The sequence below is a fragment of the Aethalodelphis obliquidens genome, unplaced genomic scaffold (assembly GCF_003676395.1).
Source record: "Aethalodelphis obliquidens isolate GAN/ISIS:26980383/991018 unplaced genomic scaffold, ASM367639v1 scaffold34, whole genome shotgun sequence".
NCBI lineage: Eukaryota > Metazoa > Chordata > Mammalia > Artiodactyla > Delphinidae > Aethalodelphis > Aethalodelphis obliquidens.
The window spans coordinates 20,169,452-20,187,338 of record NW_020837978.1 but is presented as its reverse complement, the minus strand read 5'-3'; the positions used below and the strand labels follow the sequence as shown (position 1 = coordinate 20,187,338).

At 43.4% G+C, this 17,887-nt stretch overlaps 2 protein-coding genes across 8 annotated transcripts in view; one reads left to right on the top strand and one right to left on the bottom strand.

Moving 5' to 3' along the window:
• Window positions 1-17,887, top strand: part of LOC113631816 (cytidine monophosphate-N-acetylneuraminic acid hydroxylase-like) — a 263,669-nt gene that overhangs the window by 86,800 nt on the left and 158,982 nt on the right. The window lies entirely within an intron of this gene.
• The window catches only part of CARMIL1 (capping protein regulator and myosin 1 linker 1), a 315,566-nt gene that overhangs the window by 296,582 nt on the left and 1,097 nt on the right, over window positions 1-17,887 (bottom strand). For all 7 annotated transcript variants that reach the window (XR_003437580.1, XR_003437579.1, XM_027128538.1 and 4 more), the window contains exon 2: window positions 14,256-14,353. Coding sequence is in view for 5 of the 7 variants with exons in the window: in XM_027128538.1 (XP_026984339.1) it covers window positions 14,256-14,353 (98 nt within the window). In the remaining 2 variants the exon portion in view is untranslated. The remainder of the gene's footprint in view (window positions 1-14,255; window positions 14,354-17,887) is intronic.

Sequence of the window (17,887 nt, the reverse complement as noted above, 5' to 3'; positions counted from 1 at the left end):
CTGCCGGTGTTTCCACTGGTTTTTTGTTTGTTTGTTTGTTTTAAGGGTCTAACTCTTAGCACATCCCTCAAAAGAGATGGTACTGAGATGCCTTCACAGGAAATACTAGGAGAAAATGTTATTGGAGTCAAAGCAATAGATCTTTGGAATGACTACGGTGAGCTGGCCTCTTTGGTCTGCTCTAAGGAAATGAAGCCCAGCTTGAGGTTTCCTGAAATGTGCTCTACGCAGGTTTCTTTGGGGCAAGTCAATATAACATGCTGAAATGAACAGCGTCCATTGCCCATTCTTTCCTGTAATGTTAACTTCAGTTGCCTCTGAGAGTGTTTTTAAATAAAGAGGCGGGGCTACCCAGGTGTTTCTGAGGCACAGAGAGCCTGAGAGTCTCTGCTTTAAGGAAGCAGCGTGCCACGAAGCCAGCCCGCAGAGACCACCTGGTCTTCCAATCTAAGTATGGATTTGTTGGGCCCATTCAGGTGGCAAGGAATAGACATGCACTGAAGCCAACTCGGTGAATGATGGTCTACCATGAGGATACCTAGAGAAGGAAGCAAGACTGGAATCCCTATCAGCCCAGCTGGGCCTCCTAGAAAACTGAAAAATACTCTTCCAAGATACGGTCAATAGTTTGATTCACTCAACTTTTGGAATCATCCTCCAAAAGCAGCCATCCAGGGCTCTGTCCCCCTCTTCCCACTGTTCTTACTACAACTGGCTTGTTAACAGCCTCTTCACGCTCTGTGGCTCCTGCTTGTATCGGGGCTTTTCCTGCCTCGTGCCTTCTACTTTTTTCGCATCTCTCTCCATGTCTCAGACTCCCAAGAGGAAGAATCTCTGTCTCATACAGATCAGCCCTGCGGGGCACAGCTGGGAAGTATAGGCAGTTGGTTGGCCTACAGAGGCTTATCTTGGCGGTCATAACCACCCCTAGTTCAGAGATGCTGAGGAAAGGAAACCCCCAAAAGGAAGTTGTGGATGTCACAGACTCTCAGAGGGGACCAATATGACCAGCAGACACCTGGCATGACCTGCCTAGTAAAAGACACTCCCCTAAGCAGTTTTCAAAGTTCTGTATGTGGCGGGTTATGACTATTTCTCAATAAGGCTTATTCTACAGGCAACTAGTTGGCGCTTACTTAAGACTCTAACTCAGTGTTACTCAAATTTCAGTGTGCATCAGAATCACCTGAAGGGCTTGTTAAAACGGATTGCAGGCCCTACTCCCAGAGTCTCTGATTCAGTAGCTCTGGATGTGATGCCTATGAATTTGCATTTCTTTTTTGTTTTTTGTTTTTTTTTTTGCGTTACGCGGGCCTCTCACTGTTGTGGCCTCTCCCGTTGCGGAGCACAGGCTCCAGACGCGCAGACCCAGCGGCCGTGGCTCACGGGCCCAGCCGCTCCGCGGCATGTGGGATCTTCCCGGACCGGGGCACGAACCTGTGTCCCCTGCATCGGCAGGTGGACTCTCAACCACTGCGCCACCAGGGAAGCCCTGAATTTGCATTTCTAACAGGTTCCCAGGTGATGCTAAAGTTGCTGTTCTCAGGACCGCACATTGAGAACCACTGGCCAAATCAATGGTTTTAAGACTAGGTATCTTAAAACAAGACAAACTTCTATTTGCTGCCATCTGTTATTTTTGTTACATACAGATATAGGGATCTAAGTACTTCAAAAATAAGTATTTTAAAGTGCCTATGGATTTTTAATTAAATTAACCAAAGCTATATTACAGAACATACATTTTCAGCCTTCGATATAACTTTATAAGCTAAGTATGACAAGGTATGCATTTGTTCTCTGACATTTGGGGACCCGCTGATCTAAACCAGTGGTTCTCAACTGGGATCAATTCTGCCACCCAGCGAACATCTGACAACGTCTGGAAACATTTGTATTTGTCAGAACCGGGAGAAGGGAGGGCTGCTGCTGGCGTCCAGTGAGTAGAGGCAGGGATGCTAGTAAAACACACAGTAACGCACAGGTAGCCCCTGACACCGAATTATTGGATGCAAAATCAATAGCAGTGCTGCGGCTAAGAAATGCTGCTCTAACACTTATTTAGAAAGTGAGAATCCAGCATGGCCAGGAGTCCTCAATGGTGGAAAAGCAGAGCTACACGAGCCCATGAACGCAAATAAATCCCCTGGCATCAAACAAGAGCCATCATAACCGAAACCCAAGAGGAAGCAATCGGAGTGAGGTACCACGAACAGGTGGCAGGACCCGTGGGAGCCCCACGAGGATGAACAGGGGCCAACTACTGATTTTTGGCTTTTTTGAGATCTGACTTGAAAGTGAAAGCGGAACTCGAGTATATTTCTGAATACATCGGGATCTGCAGGGAAAAGGAGGCATAAATGTACCCACAGAAAATGCACAGTCCTGTCTTCAGAGACATATATCTCAACAATGTACATACCTAAACCCTTTCTTAAAGAAAGATTTTTTCCAAAATCCACGTACCCTCTTTAAGACCAGCAGACTGAAAAAAAGATCCTAAACGCATTTGTGGAGACAGCCGATACTGGATTCAAGAGCTCTGACCAGAGAAAACATCAAAACAGGTATCTTGCACAGAGCCAGGAAAAGATGCAAAGTAGAAATGCGTCTCTGGGGACTTACCTGATGGTGCAGTGGTTAAGAATCCGCCTGCCAATGCAGGAAACACGGGTTCGAGCCCTGGTCTGGAAAGATCCCACATGCCGCAGAGCAACTAAGCCTGTGCGCGCCACAACTACTGAGCCTACGCTCTAGAGCGCAAGCCACAACTACTGAGCCTGTGTGCCGCAACTACTGAAGCCCGTGCGCCTAGAGCCCGTGCTCCGCGACAAGAGAAACCACCGCAACGAGAAGCCCGCATACCGCAATGAAGAGTAGCTCCCCGCTCCCCGCAACTAAGGAAAGCCCGCGCCCAGCAATGAGGACCCAACACAGCCAAAAATAAATAAATAAATTTATTTTTAAAGAAAAGAAGTACTTCTTTGGGGCTATTCAGATAATATATATCCAAGTAATCTACGACTATGGACACATAACCAGATTCTCATATCAGAGCACTTAGCACAGTTCACTGTAACACCCCTCACAACAGTAACCATAACTAAGACTTGAGGACTTACTCTATGCCAGACACTATTTAAAATATTTTATATGGAATGTCTCATTTAATTTTCAAAACAAATCTAAAGGTAGGTTCTATTATTATACCCATTCTATGGATGAAAAAAGTGAGGCACCGAGAGGTTACATAACTTGCCCACAGTTAGTAGTTTTAGGATTCTAACCCAGGCAGACTGATCCCAAAACACAGAGGAAGCCTCTAAGAGAGTGGGAAGTATAAAATGTCTGCAAAGATATTTAAAAAGAAAAAAAAAAAGCCATCCCTGAATTTCAGGCTAACTATACCACAAGCATGACTCTACAGAATATGAAAGTATGGAGCCCTACTCGGATGGGTAGAGAAACTGTTCATTCCCAGAGAACACAGAGCCTGCCAAAAAGGACCCGAGTGTGAAGGCTTCCTGCACACACAGCATTGCTGACAACACTTGTTCAGTTCCACGGACAACCCGCGCGTATCTGATGTAAAGACAGATGCTTCATTAAGTCTCTGCAGTGAGAACTCTCAAACGGGAGGATGCTTAAGAAACTCTAAGTGACAAAGTGCTAACAGCCTCTCCTTTGCTCCAGTTGCTCTGTTAAGAAGCAACACTGGACAGGAAGGATTGGACCGACTTCTTGCATCCAGGCCTTGTGGAGAAAGAGAAATATTGACAGAGAGACCTACCATATTTCTTGCAGAGACCACTTAGAGGACTGTAAACTGATGGAAGGTTAAGGGCTACTGGAGCTTCAGAAGTTTGTTTTCTAGAGAGAACTGTTGAAACGGAAACCGAACTTCACAGGTAACTCACCAATGATAAATTTTGAGGGGGTAAAAGTTCTGATAAGGAATACGACACCCAGGAGATTGCGATGGAGACAGCCGCACAAGCCGAGTGCCCAATGAACTAAGCCTTTCCCTGCAGGCTGGTTCTGATTTCCATCAGCACAGGCAGTGCCCGTGATTCAGTGAACTACGTTGTACAAAAAGTTTCCCCAGACTGCAACATTTTTGCTACCCCAAGGATGCAGGCGAAAATAGAAACCGGCTCCTGGAGACTTAAAGGAAAAAGGGCTGAAATGTTCCAAGTGCCAAAATGATCTGTCCAAGAACCACAAGTACTTCTCTCCAGGTCTCGGTTTCATTCTCATGCCTAGGAGGGATGATCCAATCTTCTTTTGGTTGCCAGTGACAACCGATTTCAGACAGATGAATTCAGGAAACCGAAAATGCCCACTGGTAACACCTAACCAACCAGCCTGGACTTCACCAGCCATATTTTAGCTCAGATTCACCAGGAGAGTGTTGCTGGGCTCCGCAGGCCTGGAAGTCAGGAATCAAACTGCAGAGAAACTGTCTTAAAAGAGACTTTGCAAGACTTCGGAAATCTCAGTAACTTCCCTACTTCTGGTTCTATTTTTTCCCTTGTCTGTTCCACACTGGGACTGAGAATGTAACTCTGAAAACGGAAGGGGTCCTACGTGCTTGTTTTCTGATAAGCATAAGAGCTTCCCTGAGGAACCTCATCCCACCTGCCAGTCTTGGAAAGAAAGATAACCACAGGCAACAGGGTACCCAAGGGCAGCACTGAAAGGAGAGAAATGCAGGCTGAACACTCGAGGGACTCACCAAGGAAGATGGGGCTGCAGGAGGAGCTGCTCGTGGGAGGAGAGCCCAAGGGTCCTCGTGACCTGGACACACCCCCTCAGGGGTGGGGAGACAGGGAAAGGGTGAGGTAGTGGGAAGAGAAGCAAGAACTACTCTGCAGGTGTAGGTGGGGTGGGGAAGGACCATGCCACTTAAGAGATGGACGTTAGCTACACAGGTGAAGTCAATTGCCTTCAGAACTGCCTGAGAGAAAAAGCAATGTCTCCTTTCCTTATGATACTAAAATATCTTCTGAGACACCAGACGAGCTGTACATGCACACTGGCTTAGGGTTCTTCTTAGCTACACTTCATCCAATGAAAGCACCATGGGCTTTATCAGTTGCACATCTGCTCAACTACCATTTATCAGAGCCTCAAGGACCCAAGGTAAGAAAGTCTTGAGACCAGAGCAAAGACCAAAGATCTAAATTGTATAATGCAGTCTCACATCGAGCTGGGGTGCAGCCACGAAAAAGCTGTGGCTGATTCAGCAGGAGCCAGGGCCGAGCAAGACCTGGGACTCCAGAACCCACCGGCAAACACCAGAGCCACAGGACTCCTCGCCTGCAAATATACTCCAGTAGAAGACAATGTCGCATCCACCCAGGCAGACTTAAAAGGGCCCTAAACTGCAAGGACAAAGTTTGCCTTGGGAGCTAGGGTCCAAGGAGTCCTTGCCTAAGAAACGTAAGGACCTGAAAAAAGAGAACCAGCCATTCTGCTAAGCAGACCTTTCTAAAGACAATAAAATTAATGAGGTGGGGGAATTATTCTCTATTGAGACTTCCTGAATAACAATCAGGTGAAAAATACATCCTTTAAAAAGTCTGTCAGGCAGCAACTCCACTGCCAGGAATTTATCCAAGAAAAATAAAAGTGAGGATGTGTCACTTATAAGGCAAAATACTGGAAGGAACCTAACTATCGCATTATAAGTGTTAGATAAATTATGGTATACTTCTCAAGTAGGCTAATAGAGTGCCAGGCAGAAATTCAAAACATTATATATGTTATATATATATATATATATTATATATATGTATTATATATTATATGTATTTTATATAATATATATAATTGTCATGGAAAGCTTTGACCTCAAAAAGTAAAATTTAAAAGTAGGTTACAAGATAGGCTTCAGGATTCCATTTTAAAAACAGATCATATAGTGTATGTATGTTAGCATAGAAAAATTTTTTCCAATGATTACATCCAAATTGATAGGACTAGATGATGCTTCAGTTTTACTATCTTATATTTTATAACTTTTTAGTAATGCAAATAGCATAGATACTTTCAAAATTTTAAAAACAAGAAGAAAACTTTTACTTGGCCAGAGCAACGTGCAGCTGGTACTCTTCACTTGGCCGACTGCACCCACACCCATGTTTCCTACAGAGTCTGGAGAACAGATTCTGTGATGCCACACACTGCATTCCCCCCTTCAAGTGGCACAATCCACAAAAGCCCATTAAAGACTCTGAGAAAGTCTGTTTAATTCAGTTTTAACAGTGTTTGCCAAACATTTGTAATCCCCAAACACCTACAGCTTAAAAGGCTCACTGGTAAAGTAGGACGGGTCCAAGGCAAGGCGATCAGAACAGTGAAAAGTCTGAAAGCAATGTCCTCCAAGGATTAAGATCTGTAGGAAGTGAGCATATTTCGCCTGAGGACTAAAAGACCAAGGAAAAACATAACCGTCCTCAAATACCTGACCCGCACTCACGTAGGAGGGAGCAAAATTGTCCTATGATGTTCCAGTAGCCTACATTACAGTGAATTCAGAGAAGTTACTGAGAAGCAGGTTCCAGCCTGAACTAAGAAAGGGCTTTCTGGGATTCTTGCTCTTCCCATCACCAGAAACACTGAAGCAGAAAGTGGATACTCAGCTATCAGGGATGCTACAGAAGCAACTTCTCATAGGCTAGAGTGCATGGTTAGATGGCTACCAAGAGTCCTCCAGCCTCAAGATCTTCTGGGCAGCAATCAAGAGGGGCCAGGGCTGAAGAAACTTCCCCAGAGTCCGCTTAAGCCAATCCGTCCACACCAGATCCTGTCTGGAGGACACGCCTACTCATCCCAGTCGATGCCCGTAAATGTCTCCTGAGACCCCAAAGCCCAGGGATCAGCAGGAATGGACACACCTGCCTCCTCAGTGGGAACTCAGCACATTCACCCCAAACCCTTGCCACAGGCTGGAGATGCTCTAAGCACAGTTCAGGGCATTGGTACAGCCCTGCTTCTACTTCTAAGAGGACTTGCTGTGCACCCAGTGTGTTTAAAGAGACAAAGATACCTGCTGGCAAAGGTTCATCGAGAGATCATGTTTTCAAAAAAGAAAAATTCTCTCCCAAACAACCAAGATGAAGGAAAGTACCCAATGGGTGAAAGTGAACAGACTTTTATGTAAACACACACACACCCACACACACCCCACCCCAAGCATCCTTCTTTCCTCCCTTTATTGTACCCCTCTTTTCTCAAAGAGTTGGGGAAAGTGATAGAGAGAGACAGAGAGACAGACAGAGACAGACAGAGAGACAGACAGAGAGGGGCAGAGAGACAGACAGAGAGTAATAGGGCACAGGAAGATTTAGAAACAATAGGCCCCATATATACCAATCCAAATCCTTGTATTCTGTTCAAAGACAACAAGCTTTTTAGAAAGGGGGAGAGTTCTATCCTTCATCAGATTTTAGTTGCATTTTCAATCTACTTTAACAAAAGATATTAACAGCATTTCTAATGAAATGAAACATAAAGGTGTTACAGTAACCTTTCACCAAAGCCTTTCTGTTTTGTTTTCTCTGTACCTATTTTACGACTATGAAAAATGAGTTCTTCCAATTCATGGCATATTCTAGTTAGATTTCCCGGGTCCTCCTGGTCCAAAATGCCCCCTCCCCAGGGTGCCTAGATCCCAGAGGCTGGAAAGGACTATCTTTTTAAGAACAATGAAAAGTTACACCAAGGCTGGTGTATGTTCAATAGCTTCTTGCCCAAGGTCATTTGACTCACCTAACCCAACTACAGAAGAAACTGGGGCAGATGAGAAAGTAGAATGTAAATGCAGCTCAGGTAACAAGTTCAAGTTGGCCAGAACTGTCTCCTGGAAACATGTGCCCAGAGCCATAGCCTGCCTCCAACCCCTACCCAGAGGTCAGCGGGAGCTGACTCCAGTTCTGAGTTGGGGAGAATTCTGAAGTACTCAAATACGGATTATTTTATTTTGAGTTTCCCAGAACTTCTGCCAGGACCCTTGGCAACAATGTGTGCTCTCTGATACCTACTCCTGAAGATTGTTTCAATGTTGTTGCTGTTTTCTAAAGCTCAATTTTCTCATCATGTAACTTCACCCAGGTGCTTTGAAAATTACCTACGCACTGAATTGTAAGTGATCCTTAAAAGTTGAGGCTCCTACAGTTCCACAAAGAGAACTGTTCAAATTACCCAACAACTGGTACAAGCCTCCTGCAGAGGGAAGTAAACCCGGAGGCCTAGAGCAACGATTTTCCAATAGCATTCTTCAGAAGCCACTGCAATCTACAAACATCTGATGTGGATTTCATTCTTACTTCTATTTTAACTGCTGGGACAAAACACAAACACATGATTTGATGTTACACCAAATTTAACTTACTGGAGATAACAATGAGGTAAGCTTTGCTGTCAGGATACCCCACTTTTGTGCAGAACTCAGGATAAAGTGTCTCCTGACATCTCTATTTCCTTGGAAAGCATCCCGAGATTGCAAAAGTAGCTATTTTAAAAACTGTGACATTTGTACTACTTCAAGGGTAAATAGGGAGTCTCTCTATACTAAGGAGCCAAAACCAAATCCAATCTCCCCTCTATTTCTAAGTTATGTTCATCAAAACAGCCTCACACAAATCACTGATTGGGTTTATACTCATATTTTGGATTTTAACTATAAATTTGCAAAACACACTTACACTCCTAAAATAGCACTATTTTATTGGTCCCATGGAAAATTATGTGTTTTAAAAGGGTACAACTGATTTTTTTTTTAAAAAAAAAGTCTAGAAACCATCGGCTAAGGTTGATGTCACCTGAAAGTAGCTGCAAAATGTAATTTCCAGAGTGAATATTTGTCTGAGAAGTGACTATGCCGTGGGTCGTGCTGCTGAATCAGGTTAGGTATTAGAGACAGGGGAATTAGGAAAATATTAAACAGACTAGCCACAAAAAAAGAGCATGGCCTCGTGTAAAAGAACAACGCTTTCCGTATCAGAGACTGAGGTTTAAACTAATTCCTGATCATGTGGGCCAGATGCTTACAAAACTTTTAGGTGAGAGATATTCCCTTTTTAATGCATTTTTTAAAAATAAACAGGTAGGAGTAGAGTTTATATTTTAATGAAAGACAGCACTGCCACCAAAATATTTTAAGGATACATGTTACCCCAAATAACGTTCTTTTACTTTTCCTCGTCTTAAAGTTAACTTAGTTATTCCAATCAAGCCGAATCCAGGAGCTCAAAAGTTATAAATAAATAGCCAAACAAGAGAAAATACATTAAAGAGATTCAGGTTAACTTTTCAAAAGAAAATAAATGAAGGATGGATCAAGTGTTTTCAAGGGAACCGGTGAACAAACTGACATGGTTACATTTACATGCCATTCCTCGACATGCTCAGTCTAATAAGAGAGTCCTGCTTCTGCCCCCTTTTAAGAGGGATGTGGAAGAACAAAGGGTTGGAAAAGATGATTGAACCCAAATTCCAAAGTGAAACAGGAAAAACAAAGCCGAGACCAGGAACAGATCTACACAATTCAGAGGCACTGTTCTGGAGAGAGAGACACATTCCTCTCCCGCAGACAAGCAACAGCAGAAGCGTGGGTGGAGGACCTTGCTTTCCCCTGACAACATTTTTCTTTCAACCATTAGTCCTCAAAAAAAAAAAAAAAAAAAAGGCCAGGCAATACCAAATTGCCTGGATCACACATGCATTGCTGGTAGGACTACACAATGATTCAGCCATTCTGGAAAATGGAAAATGACGGCTTCTAAAAAAAAAAAAGGCAATTCCTATACAAACCCACAATTATACTCTTTGGCATTTCAAAGGGAGAAATGGCGATTTATTTTCACACCAAAATCTATAAATGGGCTTCCCTGGTGGCGCAGTGGTTGAGTCTGCCTGCCGATGCAGGGGACACAGGTTCATGCCCCGGTCCGGGAAGATCTCACATGCCGCGGAGCGGCTGGGCCCGTGAGCCATGGCCGCTGAGCCTGCGCGTCCGGAGCCTGTGCTCCGCAATGGGAGAGGCCACAACAGTGAGAGGCCAGCGTACTGCCAAAAAAAAAAAAAAAAAAAAGTCCAGGTACTACAAAACTTGGGTGGAGATTCAAGTAGCAAATGGGAGGAAGGACTGAGAGGCTAGGGAACACAGAATCTCTTCCTGATGACATCCCCTAAAGACAACAGAGAAAGGCCGTACAGCAAAGGATGACATGGTGCCAGTGTGTGGCTTGCGGCAGACCTGCCCACAACTTAGATAAAAGGTACAGGCCGGGGACTTCCCTGGTGGTCCGGTGGTTAAGACTCCGTGCTCCCACTGCAGGGGGCACGGGTTCGATCCCTGGTTGGGGAACTAAGATCCCACATGCCGAGCAGCACGGCCAAAAAAAAAAGTCCCCAAAACGTACAGGCCAAAGAACTGTCCGCCAGGAGGACACTCCAATGACAGAGAGCCTGTTCTAGTCTGTTCCACGTTCCCTTTAACTGTTCCCAAAGGCACCAGCTTGGACCTGTTCCATCCCAGTTTCCCAAACTGTGGTCAGTAGGGTCTCTGGCCGTATAAGTTTGAGAAAGACAGTATACTTCCGCTCATTCTGAGAAATCTACTACGCACAAAGGTGTACTAAAGGCTCTGAATCAAAGCCATGCAGTGAAGACGCTGGTTTATCTTTGTTTACCACTTGACTGTCAAACTTGGTTTTCCCCCGAACATCGATTTCTGATTTCACTAGACCAGCACATACCTTAGGAATTTGGGATCTCATCAGTTGCACTCCATCCAGCTTAAAAGGTACCATAAACTATAAGTAATTATTGGCCTTAGAGTGAACTAAGCTCAATCCCTCAATAAAGGCAGTGAATACTTGGGCATGGAAAGAACAGGCATTTTCTGTGACACTGAAAAAACAGAATGTACAACCCTTTGGTTCCTTCTGCTTTATCATCTGTTGGGTGTTCATCGTGTGCTAGGCACTGTGCTAAGCAGTGTTAAGATACATCCCAGTTAATCTACAAAGAAACCATGTACAAATAGAAGGTCTGTTTCATTAGAGAAAGGAATTGAGGCTGAACAACGTTACAAAGTGGCTAGGCTGCAGTGTGAACTGGGCATGACTCAAGGTCCAAGGCCTTAACCACTGAGTCCCACTGCCTCCCTAAAAGAGGGGAGGATAAAGTTCATGTGATGGTCATGAGAAACAGGTGGTGGGAAGAGACCTGTTGAACCCGTCCCAACTTTCACCTGATCCCAATTGCAAGAAAAAGAATCAGCTTTAAGCCCTGCCATTCTCCACCCCGTACCCCTTGCTCCAGCTGTACTTAGTATTTGCCTTTAACGTGCTAAGCTCTCTCTGGCTTCCAGGCATATTCTGCTTCCTTTGTCTATAACATGTCTCTGCTCTCTTCCCTTAGTAACTCTTATTCATCCATTGGGTGTCCGTTTACCTTTGCCTTCTTTCTGGAAGTCTTCCCCGACCCTCAGGCCTGAGTCAGGGGTTCCTCCCATGTGCCCCCAATCATCTTGCTCACAGCACACCTCACAGCTCTGCCTCTAGAGATGTTTACCTCCCAACTCGACTCTGAGCTCTGAATCCCATGAAGTCAGAATCTATGTCCATCTTGTACATCTGGCACATGGGAGAGTCTCAACAAGGGTAGAACCAAGCAATGTACAATGTTACCCATCAATCAGTCAAATCCACACAAGGGAGCACTAATCCTTCTAAAGTCCAAATCTTCCTGAAAGTTTGCAACCACTGAACAAGCCAAAGGATATTTTCTTTCTATTTTGAGCATAATGGGGAAGTGGACAGGCTCTGAGTGAGACAGATCTGGGTTCATTCAACTCCCGGCTCTGTCATTCATTAGTTGGATGACCCGAAACAAGTTCCTTTAGCCTCTCCAAATCTCAGTTCCCCCAAATACAGATGTAAATAGTGCCTACCTCAGAGGGCTGCTGCTGGAGCGAATACGGCAATGCATAATCAAGTGTCCAACAGAGCCTGCTGAATGAACATTAGCTCTTATGACCATGAGAAGGAAGATGAAGATAAACCCTCTACAAAAGATAAGCTAGAAATAGCATAAAGTCTCAAAGTGTGAAAAGAAGGAACCAAGTCCTATATAACACACTCCCAGCTTTATAAGGAAGGATACTAAGAGCACGCGGGGCAGGGGGGGTGGGGGCGGGGCACTTAGGGAAAAGGAACAAGAAATAAAAATCAGAACAGAAATACTGATTTAAGCCAATTCAGGTATACCCTATTTTACTGAACTGACAGCCAAAACAAAGTCAGAAATGCAAATTATAAGGAAATTCCCAATGTTTTAATTTAAGTAAATGAATTTCTCTGAATTCAGAAACTCGAAAATCAAAGACTTAAAAAGGTTAATTCGTAGACCATCCTGCTCAAACCTGAAGCTTGTCAAACCTTGAATATTTCTATTAACAATTCCTGCCCCTGCAAGTAAGGAACAGGCAAGACAAGTTTACCCCAAGCCACTAGAAACTGCTCAGATTCCAGATTTGGGGAGATAAATGCTTAAATTCAAATACATTTGTAATTTGGTTACAACCTTAATCAACTCCAGCTGACGTTAAGAGCCCCACCCCCCCCCACCCCCGACAACATCTTAACAGTAAGTACCAATCATAACTATTCTTTAATGGTGCCAACTTTATTACACTGGACATGTAAATTTGTCTTTGCAGTTTTAACTTTGCCAATTTTACTCATGGCATGGGTTTATGAATACTACTTTGATGAATAGTGTCCATACCAAATAACACCACATACCATGTTAGACTGTTGCAGGAAACCTACTTGATATTTAAATTGTATAAAGGTGAATCGGTCTTGTGAAGATTTACTGTAAACGTATAAAACAACAAATGGCAGAAACAAAATTTCTTCTCTGCACTACCACTGCCAAAACATACCTCTATCCTGTGGCTGAACAACAATAAGTAAAACATACTTTAAGGAAATTTACTCTTTATTAAAACTAAATAAAGCAGAATGATGACACCCATCATTTCTGCTATTGGTAACCTTAATGCTGCAGTCTGTGTGAACACATTTCATTGCAGGGCAAAAGTCACTCAATCACGTTTTTCCACTTCAATTTCTCTGCCATCCTGATTTGTACACAGAGAGATAGAAGTCATCCATCAATAGCACAATCTTCCATCCACAGGGGAAGGCAGTCAGATACTTTAAAAGATTCTCAAGACAGATGGTATCAGAAAGATACTTCAAACTCTGTGGCAACTTCAACTGAAGAAACAGAATATTAAAAATATTCTCTTTTAATGACATATGCTGGGGATTTATTTTAAAATACTCCAGAAGTGTGAGGCGGGGGAAACGGTGATGAGATAAAACAATATTGTCAAAATGCTGAAAACTGTTGAAGCTGGATGAAAGGTATATAAAGTTCAATACACTGTTCTCTACTTTTGCATATGTTTAAAATTTTCTAATGGTAAAAAGATGAAACCGAATATTTTCTCCAACAAAAACACAAACAAGGTATATTTACCCAAGCTTAAATTAAGGTTTGCCACCGTTTCAACACAGAAACCACTAAAACACCACAAAAGGCTTTTCACCTCTCTAAAGGTGCAACTCAGGCACTGACAACTCCCTAGCAATCCTGTGCTCAACAAGGGCCAGTCCCTCAGCCCCCCAGCAACTCTTCTCACAAGCTAGAGGGAGGAGTCGGCATTTCCCTCCCAAACACCAAAACCAATTTAAAAAGACAAATGTTTTCTTCGCCTTCTCAGACCATCACCCAGAGATGGCTGCCGATATAACATTTGAGAAAATTTAATAATTATACTGACATAGGAGGAGTTTAAAAATTTCATCTCAAGTCCTCACAAATAACATCAGATAATCAGCCACAACAAAGATAATAAGCAAGCCCCCTTTAACATCCAACTTTGAATAACTTGAAAACGGTCTCTAGGAGATGACCTAGATGTGGGTGACTTTTTACAACATTAAGACAGACAATTTTTAAAAACTTCAGTCTCTAAAATTTAAATTAACCCTACTTTTAACTTTCAGTGGACAAATATTCCAACTAACCTAGGACAAAATGGGCATCAGAACTTTCGAACAAAATATAGAACACAGAACCAGTGCTGCATGAAAACTAGGCAATCAGAACAATAGAGGGGAAAAACATTTTTACTTCCCAACTTTTTTTTTAAGAAAAACATTAATACTTACCAGCACTTTGTTTTCAACTTTGTCTCCCTTCACTTCCAACTTTACTTTCTTCTTCAGTGCAATCTTTATCTTTCTGCCAATAACATCCTTTATGCTTTCTGAAAGAAAGGAATAATTTTGTTATATTCTTTTATTAATAAGAGAAAAGCATTGGGGAGGACAGCATTTGAAGGAGCATTTTTGGTTGTTTTTATTTTTTATTGTCTTTTTTTTTCTTTTTAGTTTTCTTTTTTGTTTGTTCGTTTGTTGTTGTTGCTTGTTTTAACAAGCCTGATAGTTACTGGTCACCAAGTATTTGATGAACGCCTACTTTGTGCCTTGGACCGTGTGCTCAGATGCTGAGGCAAATATAAAAGCATATGATATAATACCAGTCCATGCAAGGCATGATAGAATCTTGCTGGGCAAAGAGGATAAGCACACACAAAGAAAAAAAAAAAGCAGCAGGTCAGGCAGTAGCACAGAGCACTATATTGCAGGCACTATATTGCAGGCAGGCAGACCATAAGCACAACAGGAATTTATAAAATCCCTTGGCTGGTTACCTCTGGCCCCCAGCAGACTCTGTGTTCATGACAGTGCCATATACGTATTATCATTTTCCAGGAGTGCCTTGACATGAAGGTTGGGAAATATGGCAAAGAACCAGAACCGGCCCAAACAATTCAGTCAGGGTGCTCCTGGCCATCTGTCCTTTCAAAATCTTCATACCACCGCATCCCTGAAGAGTGGTCAAAGGCAGAATTGAGAGAGAAGGGGAGAGTTGAAAAGTTGGATGGTAGCGGGAAGGCCCTTCTGGGACTCACGTGAGGACCCCAAACTGAACAGGTCCCAAATCAAAGTCACTATTTTCCCTGCTCCTCCTCTGGCCCTTAATGAAGCTAGAAATCTTGTTTATCTCCAACTCGATTCTCTCAGGGAGCCAGTCACCTCCTCTCCTAGGACCACCTCCTAACAGCTCCTGACCCGTGGACTTGATCCTGCATTCAGGGCCTCAGAATCTCTCACCGAGACTAAGCCTACCACCTGCAACCTATCAGCCCCTGTACCACACCTCCCCCAGAACTAAAGCGACCCTTCCAAAGCCACAGATCTGATCGTGTCCCTCTTGCTCTATGAGTCACAGTCATTTTTGGATGAACCCAAACCTTGCAGCAGGCCACTCAAGGCCTTTCACACTTTTCCAGCTTAACTTCTCAGCACACACCCACTTATCTCTATCCTCTCCATCCTTTACACCCCTAGGATCCTGTATATTATTCTCTTTCCTGGGCTGCACTTTCCTTATTCTCCTGCTGGTTAGATTCTACCTTCCTTCAAAACACAGCAAACTCCTTTATACCCCCACCACTCTGAATTGTGTATTATAATCATTTGGGTTTATTCATATATTCAACAAATATACCTAGTGTGCCAACTACTCTACTAGATGCCGGGCTAGAGATGACCCCTGCCTTCCACAAGTGCTTAGCATCTAGTAGATGATTGTAAGCCACTAGATGGATTGACGTCACTCCATGAATCTGCACTCACTACCATGAGATCATGGACAAGAAGATACATGAAGGTTTCAGGGAGGAGGGGACCCTTGAGCTGAAGCTTGAAGGAGGAGGAAATAGACCACTAGTTTCCAAAGCACAGTGCACAATACATTGGGGTGCAGGAAGAAAACAGAATTTCTATTTGCAATGTGTTTCAGTTTATGTTTTCGATTACACACACTAAATGAAGTATGCATGCAGCTTAATATATATATGCTTATTAAGGGGTGATCAAAATATTCTTATTGGAAACCCACCACAAAGAGTTTAGAGACACTCAGACAAGAAGAGTGAAGGAGGGGAGGATAGGGCAGTTCCAGCAAAGAGAAGGGCATGGGAACAAGAAAAAGTACAGTTTGTCCAGGGAACGGCAGTGAGGTGGAATGTTGGCCGGGGTGTGGGGGATAGGTCGGGGAGCTCATTACACAGGGAGTTCTCTAAGCAGCTCCTATCTTATCAGAACTCAAAACGGGTACAGGCTGCTCGTCCCTCCCCTAAAAAGAACTGGGAAATGAGCATCTGAAAGTGATTTAAGAATACACACACAAAGAAAAAGATGGGAAAGTTATATACCCATAGGTCAAAAGTAGCTATCTTGGAGTGGTAACATGGGTGGCATATATTCTCATTCTTCTCTGCATTTAAATTTTTTAAGTAAAAAGCCTGTATTACTTTAATAATCAGAAAGATACACAACACATTTTTTAAATGCCTTGGGGGATTAGCTTCAGGGACTATATTGAAGTTTTCACATGGTTGCCATTTTGAACTGGTGAGAGCAGAACTCCTGCAAGCACTTGAAATTAGAGACTAAAGCAGAGGCAGGAATTTCCCCTAGCCCAGGCCAATTAGACCATTTAAAGGCCCAGAAAAATCATATTGGGCCTATCACAAAAACATTTGTCCTTTGTTTGAAAGATATGTGAGATGGGCAGGACTCGATAAACACAAAAATTCCATTTCTAGATAAGGGTTAAATTCAACTTTTAAAATATACCAAAGGATTTATTTTGAGGACCATCAATATAAACCAGGTACCTTATTTCCATCCTATCCTTCATCGCCCTTTTTCCTGGGTAATTACCTAAACTTTTCACCACCAGGCTCAAGGACAACTAATTAAAAACTCTGCCACCTTCTTTAGTTATCCTTATCCCCTGGCCAGTGAGGCAAACCCGCCCCTAAATTCTCTTTCTCAGGACCTCTGGAGGCATCTTCAGAGGTTCTGGGTGTTTGTTTCCTTCCTGGAAGGGTGTTGGAAAGATCTCAGCCTCCCAGAACTGGATGGACCACTCACTCCCAGGGGACTCTACAGGGTTGGGGAGAGAAGAGGCATGATTGGGGGGGAAGGGGGGTAGACTTAATACCTTAAATTTGGTAGTTAGGTTTATTTTAATTCAACAAAAGCAGAAGCTTCTATCTTCCATACAAGCCTAGCAACAGCTTCTTTACATCTAGTTTCACCTGCTGAGCTAACAGTCACTAATGCAAGAGCACACACAAACTCCTCCAAAGTATTACTGCTAGAAGGTGAAACAGAGGGGCAAATTCCTCAGATGCACATGAATGGGCGGTTAGAACTCTTGTCAGCACCGATTAAACGTCTTTCTGAGCTGTAGGCTGTGTAGTGTGCCAAGGATGGGACAGTAAGGAATACAGGTCACTGGGGCTCAAAACACACACGCACACAGAAACACATACCTTGTTACAATACAACATGCTACACACACACACACACACACGCTTAAACGCTTGGTTTTCCGAACACTCTTCCCCCCAAACCTCATTTGAGCTCTGCCATTTTAACCATCCACTTAATTAAGTTAAACCCCAAGACAAAATATTCACCACTCCCCCAAAAAGAACCCTCAAGGGACTCAAACAATGGGTCACCTTGCATAGGGTACCACACACAGGTTCCCTAAGAGATCCGGGATGGGGAGAAACGGTAGGTTAATCATTATTGAAATAAGGTTTTTATCATTAACCCTCAATTTCCTGGCCCGAGTTTGCGTCAGTCCTGTAACCCTTTCGCTCCCAGTTCGCTAAGCGAAGCCACGCCTTGCTAGGCTCAGTCATTATACCGGACTA